The 14,899-nt window shown below is 26.3% G+C and overlaps 1 protein-coding gene across 1 annotated transcript in view; it reads right to left on the bottom strand.

Moving 5' to 3' along the window:
• The window catches only part of LOC135924338 (uncharacterized), a 40,308-nt gene extending 28,253 nt beyond the window's left edge, over nucleotides 1–12,055 (bottom strand). Inside the window, exons 1-2 of the mRNA XM_065459396.1 lie at nucleotides 11,918–12,055; nucleotides 7,478–7,720 (exon numbers count right to left, since the gene is read on the bottom strand). Coding sequence (XP_065315468.1) covers nucleotides 7,478–7,720; nucleotides 11,918–12,055 — 381 coding nt within the window. The remainder of the gene's footprint in view (nucleotides 1–7,477; nucleotides 7,721–11,917) is intronic.
• Nucleotides 12,056–14,899: the final 2,844 nt, after the last annotated feature.

The following is a 14,899-nucleotide window of genomic DNA, read 5'->3' as shown; positions in this document are numbered from 1 at the left end:
TAAACTTATATTGTGATTATGGTAGTGATTTTTAGGGGTTTTTATTATAAAAATAAAATATAGATAAATTTACATCCAGATACCAAATGTAATTTAGATATAGTAAACAACTTTTTATGAAAAGGTTTATCAATAGTATATTTAGTTCAGTTTCATAATATTATAAGACTATTTTTGACCTTATTGTAAAGATAGGGACGACCGGATCAGGCTAAATGGATTTTGTCCTCTTACGATAAAATCTTTATTTTGCCATAACCGATTATAGTAATTGTATCACATGATAAAATAGAGCCTACAAAACAAGAAAAATCAGAACTTCGTACTTCATATGGTTTAGCGATATTTAAGATTTAGTAGAGGTTAATTTACTTGATAACTTATCGAATGCTCGAATCTGATGACAAAGAGTAGATAGATATATAAATCAATTATAATCAGAAAAATATGAATTATCTTTAATATTATTGAATAAAATTGACAATTAATTTATAGGTATGAATTAGAATCAAACTAAACAATATGAATATATATAATAGGAGTCATTAATAGCATTATTCGCGTGTGACCATTCCAAACACCTTGTATATTGAATCCATTATTATCTCTTCTTACTTTTTTTGAAATTTTGGTTACCTTGGATTTTTCCTTAGCTTAGCTTTTCTTACTTAATTTTGATTAATTTGTTTTTTGTAATTAGATGAGATTATTATTTCAGCAGCCTCTTATCTGTCAATTTACCCTTTACCCCTTTCAATAGTAGGCGATTCTAAAATGCTTTACCCGTCTTTTTTTAAAAACTAACTTATAGAATATATTTGAAGCTTTATAAAATTTGGAAATCAAAAAAAATCGAAATTATCTTTTTAGGTTAAAAATCGGTCTTCCACTTTTTAAAAAATTAGCTATAGATTACTCTCATAAAAAGAAATCTTTTGACAAATTTTTTAAATGTTTAGATTATAAGCATTTTCCTTCTTAACCCCTCATCATATGACATTATATATGATTAATACTGTATAATCAAATAATCCATATTATAAACTCCCCTTAATTGTATTTTTTTTTAAAGAAACCTGCTTTAACTAAGATGTAGACAAAATAATAATAAAAAGACGTAAACTATATCTAATAAGGCCAGATACCAGAACTCTATTCCATTTCCAGATGATCCAATAGTTTATTCATTCCTTTTTAAATTTATTAATATTAAATTAAATGAAGGGAATGTATCATTTAAGAATAACATAGTATTGAAATCTTAATAAAAGAAAGAAGAAAATTAAATAAATTAAAATTGGATGCATATTGATTATAAACAGAAACAACGATTTTAGAAAGGTGTATAATTATGATAGCATTATATAAATGTAAATAAGCATATTTTTTAAAAAAAATGAACAATTACTTATTAAATTTTTCATGAACATACAAATTTTTATATGCTAACTTCGTAATAATCGTAATTTATTATTTCAAATTTGAATTTTATTAATCTACTCGACAAAGCCCTCCTTTTTTTTTTATAAATTAATCTTTAAAACTTTTTTAAAAAATTAACTTCAAGGGAAATGGCATCGAATATTCAAATAATCTTTTTAAATGAATGCGAATAATAAACTACTCGCCGAATATAAATAATGTAGATTGAAAACCTAAATTATTTGTTAAATAGAAAAATATTTCACGTGGTGTCTTATATTCTTAATTTAATATAATCTAATTTCAATAAACATAAAATTTAAAGATTGTTGATAAAAAGGAGCATGTAACTAAAATTTTCATAAATGTTGCCCTTAAATATAAAATTTAGAGTGGATTGATGTTTAATTATTTATATATGTTAATGGCAATGTGTTTCTTCCGGCAATGTGTTATTTTTTCAACTTTAAATCATTTTTTGAGCGCGTTTTTTTTTAATTTAAAAATATAATTTTACAAAAAATGTATTCCAGCATGTTTAGCCTATATTAGGAATTGTAGATAATTTTACCATTAACTTTCGAGTCATTTATAATTTATGTGAAAAATCTATGCTAATATAAATTATATTGAGTTCATAAGTTTATGGCAAAACTGTCAGAAATTCATAGGGTAGGTATATCAAACATAATGGAATACATTTCTGGTAAAATCAGATTTTTAAATTTAAAAAAAGCGCTCAAAAAATGATTGAAATTTGAAAAAATTATGTATTGCCGGAAAATTGCCGCTAACATATTATCCATAAAATTTTCTTAATTCTTCTTTTAATGGAAAGTGATTTTAGTAATAATATTTGTAACTAAGAAAGTTAGCAGGGTTGGGCAAATTTTCAGAAAATTGTATTTGGATATAGATACAGATACTTTATAAAATTTTGTATTTAAGATACAAGATACTTTAGAAAAGTTTCAATAAGATATTATAAGATACAAGATACTTGTATTTTTAAAAAAAAAATATCTAAGATACAAGATACTTTTTTAAAAAACTTTAAATAGTCAAAATCAAAATGTATAAAGCTTTATTTTCTTATCTATAATATAAATTTATAAAAAAATATTTAAAATAAATTGTAGAAAATAACAAATTTATTATAAAAAGATAATTCGATATTCCATTTAATAATTATATAATTAGTAAATAATAATAAATCAGCATCATAAATCAGCATTATTTTTTAATATTTTTAATTTTTCGTTCAATCTTTAGACGATTTGGTTTATTATCCATACTAGCAAAGCTAAATAATCTTTCAACGGGGGCTGAGGAGGGTAATATTGTGTTATATTTAATAAATATTTCTTTTATATATTTATAACTATTTAACATATTTATACTCCGCCTGTCATCTTTCATATAATTTAGGACCTCTATTTCAATATCATTTATTGAATTATTCGAATTGGATGTGGTACTTTTAAGGCAAAAGTAATCATCATCTCCATCAATTGAAGATTTTTTTGAAGTATTAATTTCAATATCATTTTTAAAAACAATTAAAATTTCATGTAATAACAAATCCTGAAGGTATTTTTTTTCTTTTTCACCATCAATCCAACGATTTGTAAAATAGGGATGAGAAATAGTTGCCAAAAATGCACTTTTAAAATTGTTATCAAAATCATATATATTTTTAAATCTTTTATTCAAATAATTTTCTATGGCAACAGCTAATGGTTTGCAAAATTGTAGATTGGTTTGAATTAAATTTGTAATTTTTTTAACGATATTTAAAATTGGAGCTGATTCTTCATAATAGCAGTTGATTTCACTCTGTATTTTGTCAATCGCTATAGCCAATGGGGCCATTATATTGAAATATTCTTCTAAATATTGAATTTCAATATCTTTTAATTTAGGAAATTCTAATTTTTGACATAATTTAGGAAGTTCGCCTTTAAATTTTAATAAACTATGAAGACTATCATACAAACTATTCCATCTAGTGCAACAAGGTGTAACTAATTGTTTTCCTAAAACTGCTTTGATAAGTTCTGCAGTTATAGGCCTATTATTTTCATTCCATATTTATAAACTATGAAGACTATCATACAAACTATTCCATCTAGTGCAACAAGGTGTAACTAATTGTTTTCCTAAAACTGCTTTGATAAGTTCTGCAGTTATAGGCCTATTATTTTCATTCCATAGCTTAGTACATTTAGCAATTGCAGGATGGTGAATTTTAGAAATGTTAGGATAATAGCTCTCTCGACATCTGTTGTGGAAATTAGACTTATCGTATGGCACAAACAACGAATGTGTTGAGGCAATGTTATTGAGGCTTCTTTAGACCTTTAAATAAACAAATAAATAATTTTATTTGAATAAAATTTTTTTACTAAATTTACAATATCATAATAAATTTTAAAGAAGTATTAAATAATACTTTCAATGATTTCGAATTCTATACATTCATCATCATTGATGTCAAAGTCATTCTCTACAGCTTCCACAGAATATCCAAACTCCTTGAAAGCTTTCTTAAAGTAAGAGCCGTTATCTGTAACAGTTGCTATAACTTTTTCGTCAATACCAAAGTCACGATAAATTTCTTAATTATGATCATCTTGAAGTACTTCAAAAAATTTGCCATTAAGTATGTTTAGTTTTTAAATTTATTGTTATAATTTTCAGTTGAAGAATCATCTGAAGACGAAGATAAACATATTATTCTATTTTCTTCTTCTATATTAAAATAGACAGATATAAAACGATTCAAATATGGTAGTTCTAATTGTTAGCAAATTGCTATATGACGTCCAACGTCATATATCAAAAATTATCTTAAAATATCTAAATTTTGATTAAATTTTTCATTTAAATCTAAAAACAATATCATTTTAAATTTTAATACTATTTAAATTAACCAATATAAATTTTTTTTAAAGTATCTGTATCTTTTGAATACAAAGTTGGCTAAGATACAAATACTTTTAAATAATATGTATCTTAGATACTGGATACAAGATACTTTCCAAAATTTTATTTTAGATACAAATATCCGCGATACTGCCCAACCCTGAAAGTTAGCTACCCGTATTATTTTATCTCTTTTTGATTGCCCTTATCTTGCCATTTACAAATATTTGATTGCATCATCTGACCTAACCATTTATAAATATTTTATATTTATTTTAGAAAATATAGGAAATTTAATCAAGAAGACAATTCTAAATATAATCAAAAAATTGATTGATATTGGCCATAATTTTAAAAATTATCTATGAATATTTGCAAAAGGATCAAAATAATTCCAAAAATAAATTACGAAAATTTTAAAAAGTTAGTTATAAATAATTTGAACTTATTATTAGTAAATTTTATTTAAATTATTTTTCGAATCAGAATCGGATCAAATAATTTGTTATTCATATTATTAACCTTGGAATCAAATATCGAATATATATTCAATAGACCTATTAACTTGTTGAACTTATAATAAATAAATATTAATAAATTCACAAACTAAAATAATTATTCTTGATGGAATAATTCAGTGTCAAATAAGAATTTTACATTAATAAGAATTTTGAAAAAAATTATCTAAAGCAAATACGAATAATACAAATATGAAATGAAATATTTCTAACAAAGAATATCTTTAAATAAAACGTTAATTTTAAGTATCAAAATCTTGTCATTCAAATATGTGATATTGATATAATATAGATATATGGATCTTAATCAAATTTTTAGGTCCATTCATTATTTTATGAGCTATAAAATCTGTGAGTCAAAGGCATAAATAGTATGTTTTTATCCCTTTTTGATATTCTAGCTCATTTTAGTTTTATTATTTTTTAATATTCATTTTTGATTTTTGGATGATTGTTAAGAAAAAATGATGATTATAATAATTTATTTTTCATTTTTTGATGTAACCATTCATGTTACTTGTGCTTCATAATCATGTTAAAAGATTCCGATTTTATAGGTTCATAACGGTCATTATAATTATCTTATCAGTTTCCTCCCTTAATATTTAGATTATCCATTTATCCTCTGAACATTACCAGTATAATAAGGTTATATTTATAGCACGATATCACTTTGCAATTAATGAGATAAGAATCCATATAGACATTTCATGTGAGATTAATAATTAAGACCATGAAATAAAATGGGGCACTAACCCCATGCAAATTTTATTTTTATTGTATTTTTTATCGGTATAACCATATAGAGGAGACCTGGATTATATGGCAGGTATTTAGTTCTTTTGCAATAAAATTTTATTTATTTAATAAAATTAAGCTAATTGTGTCATTGAATAACCTCATCATTAGACTATAAAATATTTAAAAAATTGAGCTTTTTATTTAAGATGAAGTAAAAGTCGTTCTTTTTACTATTTTTCAACCCCCCCTGGGTAGGATGACAAGCCCTTCAGGGTATGGTGTCAAATATGCACAAATTCATATATATTGTAATTGATATAAATAATAATTTTTTTAAAAAAAAAAATAGACATCACGATATTAGATGTGATAGACTAGACTTATCAGATGTCAGAGACTATCAGCGCTTTGGGTATTGTTAACTAGAAATAACGTTACCTAAAATGGTTTCGTCTCTAGAACGATCTACAAATATAATCTGTAGGGGTAGATTCCTCAGGCAGAACTTCATTTAATTATTTTCTGGAGTCTTTTCCCTGTGAAATTATTACTTTACAGATTTGTCATTTTATCCCCTTGGCATATAGCCTCTGGTATATAGATTAGCTCAAATGGCTATAGTAAATTTTTTTGATAGTCTAAAAACATCATTATGTAACTTAGACATTGAGAAATATATCCTATAAATCTCATAAAATTTAAAAGAGTACTTTTGCCCAAAATTTAGTGAAAAAGTGTTTAAAAATAGTTTTTGATTAATATCTTTAGAATGCGAAACTCCCACTATTAAATGAACATATGATAGATAGTATTAATACATCTTTTGACTACATTTAAAACAATTAGCCCTACAGTTGAAAAAGTTACAAACTTTCCTTTATAATCCACCTGCCATATAGTCCCAGCCTATCTGACCTTAAGACATTCTCTATAAGGAATTTGTTGCTCGTCATAAATAACTACAATTGGATATTTTATAAATATCAACCTCGAAATTATTAAAATATGTGCTCAACCTAGAATATATTTTACAATATAGCTATTCCACGATAAGAAAAAATATTCCTAGACTAAGAATTAAGAGAATTGAATTTGAATGTGATATAATTAATATGGTATTTAGATTAAATGAATAATAAAGTCGTTGAAATAATTAGACATTTTAAAAAATGATAATGAAAATATTTGTTAAAAATATCAATTTATGATAAAATAAACTTTCTGTAAAAAAATAAACCAATCATAAAAGAACAAATTCTTTATTAGTATTTAAAAAAAATAAACATGAAAATACAATTTAAAAAAATAACATTCAAAAATAAGATAATGAATGTGCCACTCGAAAGAAGCAATAATAAAATTTTATATAGTAGGATTTCTCACGTCTTTGAAATCGGCGTTCATTTTTGTAAACAAGAGTTAACTGACTGACCCATTTTACGTCTTGTAAAGGCTTAATAATTTTATCATATATCCTTTTCTGTAGTTTCTTTGTTATTATATCGATTCTTAAATATGATATTCTTCTAGGAGGTATTTTCTTAAGTTTAGCATCTGGTTTTAAGTGCAATCTTATATTTGATGTCATTATAAGTTTGTTATTTAGTTTTGATTCACAATCCCTTATTAATTATTTTATGATATCATTATTGTGCAGTTCTATCATATTCACAATTTTTTTAAGATGCTCCCAAATGTTTTTAACCCAGTTCTTTCTAATAGTGAAATTTTAAACGCTTCTAATATTTGAATTTTACTTTCGTATTGACGATGGCCAACTTTCATTGCTGTTCTATCATTGTTAGTTTTATAACTTCTAATTTATTTGCCATATTTATTGGTAATATTGTGAATCGAGTACCAGTATTTACCTGCATCCTAATTGATATGTCATTGATTTTAAATGTAACTTTGTAAGCATTATTAGCGGTATCATCTTGGTCAGCATTATTGTTTACATTTACATTGAATAAGTAGTATTGGTTCCTTTCAACTTTATAGTTATCGCGGGCCTTTATTTCTTCTATGTTTACGGTGTTAATCTTATTGGAATATCGTGTTTGATTTCTATATTTAATGTTTTGTAGTCTGTTATTATAGTTGTTGTATCTACCCTTTTTTATATAATTCGAAGAATATTTTAGTTTTTTGTATATACAAAATTGTTTGATTTCGATCTTTATTGTTTTGTAGTCTTATTATAGTTGTTGTATTTACTCTTTTTTTTATAATTCGAAGAATATTTTAGATTTTGTCTATACAAAATATGTTGTTTTTTATTCTTGTTTTTTCCACTTTTTGTTTTATAAAAATATAATTAGGCATTCTGTTTGCCCTTTTCTTATTCGTCCATTGTGTACAAATTCCAAAAGCACAGATAATTTGTTTTGATGTTTTTTATCGATATGGGCGAACCCCATCTAGGTTACCTCGTGATATTATTAATACGACATCACTTGAAGTGAATTTTATTTTGTTTGATTATATGATTCCTTTTGAATAAATAGGCCTTGAAAAACGAAATCGGACACCATTATTTTATTTTCTTATTTTGATAATAAATTATTATACTCACTGAAAATTGTAAATTGAATAATAAATTTAGTTGTTTGGAATTAATTAAAAAGGATTCACTATCTTAATCCTGTCTTATACTAATTCACACTTTTAATGGGGTGTGGCCTTGTACCGTCCTTTAAAATAAATTAGAAGAAAAACCCCACTTATCACTTGTCTTTGTTCTCAAATATTGTATATACTTGCAAAATAAAGGTAACCGAATTTAAAGATGTGGCTAATGACTAAGATTTCGACAAAACCAAGTCCCCCAACCCAGACTCCAGAAATTTCCAGACCATCAACGGTAGTTGTTACTCCCCATATCTACCCTTCAAACAGCCCGTTTGCTTGGTCTCGAATACAACAATTGTATTGTCTTGTGTTAGGACTATTATAATCTATGAAATTTTAATTTGGTCCCCCATTATCGTTAAATCTTTGATTATATCTCGAGTCATTCCATAGCCTGTATTATTATCTATTGTTTTCATTGCCAAGTTTTTTATTAATCATAATATTTATAGCTATTTAAATTTATTATTAAATCACGGATAATTATAATAATAGCATCTGTTACACTGTCGAGCCTATCATAATTGTAATTGATTTAGATTTCTATATTTTTTAAATACCAATTTCATTTGTCATGCTTATATTTGGAGTGGTATATTATTTGTTTTAATAGTAATTTTGCCAATTCATTCATTTATTTTGGGTGATGAATATTTTTTGATCATCTTGCATAATCATTCTTATAAAAGAATTAAATTGTTTAGTATATTTTTTTATTTTAAATTATTAAAAATTTATAAGCTTATTTATTTTGTAACAGAAATCACCAAAAAAAAAAAACCGAACCTTTTTTAAAATAGTGGTGGTCAAAGACATTTCAAATTTAATTAAAAGTTATAGTTTCAATTGATTAGTTTAGCCATGTGTTGGAAGTTTCATTAAAATAGTTAGTTAAGCGTTGTATTAGATAAGTCGTGTGCCCAACGTTTTAATTAAATAGTTAGTCTGTATTAGACAAGCTGTGTGTCTGATTCTTCAATTAAATAGTTAGCAAAGTGTTGTTATTAGACAAGCCGTGTGTCAATTTTTCAGTTAAAAAGCTAGTTCAGCGTTGTATTAGATAAGCCATGCCGAAGTTTCAATAAATAGTTGATTGGGCGTTATATTAGGTAAGCTAGATGTCGGGCGATTCAATTAAATAGTTAGTAAAAGATGTATATAGTTAGTTAATCGTTGTAATAGATAAGCTGTGTGTCGAACGTTTCAATTAAATAAGCTTACATTAAAGCTGTGTGTCTTTTTGGATTAACAAAATGCCAAGAATATCTGGTAGGGCGCAGGTTTTTATTTATACGGATCATATACCGCTCGTACATATATTCAAAAAGAATAACAAAGAATTAATGCTATCGGCCGGTTACAAATATGATTACTGCTAGTGGACAGTTTGACATACTAGTAAAATATCGACGAGGGGAAAAAAATATTTACCAGACATTTTATCTAGATGTGGAACTGGAGAAGATTTCGGGGAGAAAGAACACGCAGAATGGGATGAAAAAAGGAAGCAAGTATTAGAAGATAGCTGGGATATCCAAAGATAGGCTAGTAAATTTAAAAGAGAAAGACTACCTTAAAAGATCGTGAATTATGCTGAATTAAAGACTACATAAAGTGACGGAAAGCATAGATGGAGATAAAATTCAAAGGAGGTTGGTGATAAAACTTTTAAAGGAGGTGGCAATTATAGATGAATGTCGAGTGCTAGTTGGTCGGAGTGTTATACCGTTCAAGTTAAGGGAAGCCATGATAGCATTGATACATGCCTGACATTAAGGAGTGGAGCGATAAAACAGTGGGGTCATGAATATGTAGGGTCAGGAATGAATAAAGAGATAGAAAATATCAGCCGAATATAAATGTAATTCCTAGGCTTCGCTATCCTAAAAACAAGAAAAGTGTTTGGCCGAAAGCAATTTAGCCTTAGGAACGTATACATATCGATTTCTTTGATTTCGAAAATAAGATACATATATCGTAGTGAATGCTTATTGAAAGTGGGTGAAGCACGAAGAGGTAAGGGATAAACAACTCAGGTGGTGATAAAAATGTTAAAGAATTAATGGCTCGGTTCGGAGTAGCCAGAATGATTGTTCCGGCGGGAACCTGAGTTCCAATGGTCAGGAGGAGCAGATGGTAGCAGTGGTCAAGAACTGGTTGAGATAATCAAAAGATGGGGCGGAAAGATGTGGCAGTAGCATATTACAATAACAGTTAAAAGGGATTGGAACTATTGTCGGCAGAGAAGTTTTTAAGAAGATGGACGAGGATTTAGTTGTATTGTCTTAGAGCAACTGTGAATAGAGAGGGGCCGACCGAGACAAAGGTAGATTCTGAATTTCTTGCAGGGTAGACAGTATGGGCTAGAATATTTGGAAATAAAAAAAAGTCGGAGTACGGAATGATTGTAGAAAATATAAAACTGAGTAGGGTAAAATTATCAGATGGAAGAGAGGTTATTCAACACTGAGACCAGTTGTGAATCCTGGATATGGTGGTATTTAACACTAGTGCAAACTATGGAGCTATGGAATATGGTTAATCTTGACTCCGACGCAATCGATACTTTAGGAGCAAAAAAAATCGGCAGGACGAGAATGAGGAAACTTATTGAACTAATGAACCAACGATAATAATTTTAGTGATGAAATTCAAACCCGGGAAGGAACTATAACTATGGGAAGCGGTCGGAGTAAGTAACCGTCTTATAGAATGAAAACGAAGGCAAGGACCAGTGGGGGAGATGGGAGTGTGATACTTAGATTTCAATTAATGGGGGCGTGATGAAAATTTCGGGTTTTTATATACTAAATTCGTTTGTCATGCTTATATTTGGCGTTGTATTTATTTGTTTTAATTGTAATTTTGTCAATTTGAATATTTTTTGATTATCTTGCATAATCATTTTTTATTATATTATTATTGCTTGTAAAAGAAAAAAAAAATATAATAATTGTTTAATATTTTATATATTTTAAATTATTAATAACTTATAATACATTTATATTTATTTAATAATAGATAAAGAGTAAAAAACAAAATGAAATAAAAACATTATTTTTCTTTCTTCTAAAATTGCTAGTTTTTTCAGTGTTGTTTTTTTTAAGTTTGGGAAATATAAATAAAATATTACCATAAAGAAAAAAGGCAAAAAAAAATTATAAAATATTTTGCAATGAACAAAAACCACCAATTACCCATTAGAAGTAAAACTCGAAAACCCCCAAAGTCTAAACAGAAATCACTGTAAAAAAACCCTAAGTGATTATCTTGTTTATTAAATCTTAGATTTTTATCCGTGGACGGATATCCAACGTTGCCTGTATACCTAAAACGAATTATTTGTTATTCGATATTCGATTCAATTCGATTCGATTCGTATTTTACGAATACGAATAACACAATTATTCGATTCGAAAATTCGAATCGAATTTGAATAAGGAAAATATATTATTCGTCGAAAAATTTTTTATCTATTATTCGATCGAATTATTCGAGATTATTCGACTAAAATAATTTATAGTATTAATATATATTGGAAAATGATCATATATAAATCATATATTATTATTAGGAATTATTTGAAATTATTTCAATTTAATAAAATCTCCAAGTGGAATAATGAAAATTGCGCCAAATTTTGAAACTCCATTTTAATTTATCTCATAATAGACCATTACTTTAGAAATTTCTTTTATGATAGAGATGGACGAAGAAGGTAATTTATATAACACATAACATATACAAGTTAATCCCATCACATCAAGAATGACGGGCAAACCTGATATTACTCTTTCATTTGATGATGGAGAAATCATAAATTTGACTTTTTGCCTAAAGTTTTTACCACTTTATTTGTAAAATATTGCTAATGCCGTGTTATCTAAAATGGCGAGGGACATATTGTCGATACAGGGATCTTCAACCCCATGTGAGCGACTCTTTTCTGTTGGAGCTCATATGGTTACAAAATACAGAATGTCGTTAAAGGAGGAAACAATCCGAAAAACTTTATGTTTGAAAAATTGGCTGTTGTCAGATTTATCTACATTATAGATATGAATATTATATTGATTTTTCCACATTGTATATAAATATATTATATATGTATGCTTCTATTTTGTCTCACTAATAAAATTTGTTTGTCTTTATCCTTAGTTAAATTTTACAAAATAAATTTTATAATAGATTTTTTTTAATTCGTGGTAAATAAAATTTTCGAATCGAATCGAATAATCATTTTATTATTCATACGAATACGAATAATAAATTATTCGATTTAAACGTATACGAATAATTCTATTATTCGATTCGTATTTTTGTAGGTATAGTTGCCTGTAACTATTTATTGCGCATATTATTGATTGTAGTTGTTGTCATATCCTTACGTTGTCTAATGTTATCATCGTATTGTACCAGTGGCATAGACAGATTCAAAAAATTTAAAAAAAAATTAAAAAGATTTTGTCCCACAAGATTCATTGAAAGACAACAATCGGTAAAGGTTTTCATCGAGTTATATGAGGTTATTTTTGCGGCACTGGAATCATACATATTACGCAAAGAAAAAGATTCCGCAGATGCGGAAAATCTTTTACAGGCTATTACGAAGCCTCAATTTTTAATTTCAATTCAATGTGTTTATTTTTTATTTAATTATACATATGATTTTAGCAAAATGTTACAAAAAATTGATTTGGATTTAAGAGAGGTTATGAATAGGGCAAAGGATATTGTTGAAATATCAACAAATATCAGAGATAATGTGGATGAAAAATTTCACGAAATATATGAGAAAGTAAAGGAGATCGCTAATATGTTTGGGATTGAAATTTTTAAACCTAGAGTAGTTTCTAGACAATCCAATCGCTCAAATATTGATGCATCTACGATTGAGGATTTTTATAAAATTAACATTTTTATTCCACTTATTGATACATTTTTATTTCAATTAAAGGAAAGATTTATAAGTCACAATTTTATTTTAAAAAGCTTATATTTTCTTTTGCCGGTTGAGTCTGAATTGTTGATTACACTTGAAACGCGAGAGGATATTAAGAACATCTCAGAGTTTTATTCTGATGATATATTAGGGTCGTATGATTAGTTACTTTGTGATGTCGAATTTTGGTATAAAAATCTTGGCAGAATAGAGTACTCTTTGAGACCAAAAAATGCTTTGCAGGCCCTTTCCATGTGTTATTGCACTTTAGATTCCCTGCCCAATATCAAAACATTGTTTTTTATTTTAGCTACTTTACCGATTAGTACCTGCACTAATGAAAGGTCTTTTTCAACTTTGAAAAGGTTAAAAACCTATTTAAGAAATAGCACCGGTGAAAACCGTTTAAATGGATTAGCCCTATTAAATATTTATAAGGAGATTATTCTAGATAAAAATTTGATTCTAGATGAATTAGCAAATCTCAGAGAAAAGTAGACCTCTCTTTATAAATTCAAATCATATAATTGTAATATTTTCTTAGTCATAAAATTTTTATATGTAAAACTTAATTATAATGAATTTTTAGTCATGATATTTTTATACTATATTTAATAATAGTATTGCACCTACAATAAGAATTATTTATATAATATACTCATTTGTATTAAATATAACTGTTAAATTATATTTTTTTTAAATTGCATACATGAATTACTTATATTTTATTGTAATTTTATTTTTTTAAAATATAGATATTTACAATCAATTTTTAAAATAGTAATCTGTATTAATTTTGAAATTTGTTTTTTGTATATAAAATAAACACATAGTTAAATAAAGGGTTTATACTAAATAAAATTGTTTAATTGTATTTTTTTTAGCAAGAATTACATATTTTATTGCAATTTTATTTTTTTAAAATATAGTTATTTACATTCAATTTTTAATATAATAATCTGTATAAAATTTATATATTTTGAAATTTATTTTTTTATATATTATTAAAATAAATACATAGTTAAATAAATAAAGTTAATAGTAAATAAAATCTCTGCAAAATTTTGTTATATGCAAAAATTTATTTAAGATAATTATTTTTAACATAGAATAAGATATATTGAATTGATCATAAAATTGGAAAGTTTGGGGGGAGGCAAGTTTTTTTTACATCGAATAGATTGAATTAATATACAATTTACTAAACATTGATAACATTTTCAAAATAATGCTTTCAGTCGCTTATTAATTATAAATTTGGCAAAAATTTTAATTCTAATATTTTTTAATATTTATGCTGGCCTGGGTATAATACACAAAATATTGGCAAATTTTGATAAGGGGGTTTTGGAACCCCCCTCCCCCCCCATGGATCAATCTTGGCTACGCCACTGTATTGTACTATCTGTTTAACTTATATCAATTTTTCATCCTCCAACTTTTTCTTTTTCTCTCTGTCTTTTTGCCGCCTATTCAGCTTCTAGACTTTCATTTTAAAGTATTTTATTCATTTTTGCTATTATTTTATCAAAAAACTAGTCTATATCATGCCCTATCCTGTATTAAAAATTTCTTCTAATGTCATATTATCTCTTATACAATATTTTTGCAATCATTATTAATGGTAGATATCTTCAGCGTCTACATGAGCGGGAGGGGTAGGAACAGTCTGAATCCTATTTTTTTTGAGGGAGTATGGGGTAAGCTGCTTTAATGGGGG

The sequence above is a fragment of the Gordionus sp. m RMFG-2023 genome, chromosome 2 (assembly GCF_954871325.1).
Source record: "Gordionus sp. m RMFG-2023 chromosome 2, tfGorSpeb1-WG-v2, whole genome shotgun sequence".
Lineage (NCBI taxonomy): Eukaryota > Metazoa > Nematomorpha > Gordioida > Chordodea > Parachordodidae > Gordionus > Gordionus sp. m RMFG-2023.
This window is presented reverse-complemented; position numbering and strand designations above follow the sequence as displayed.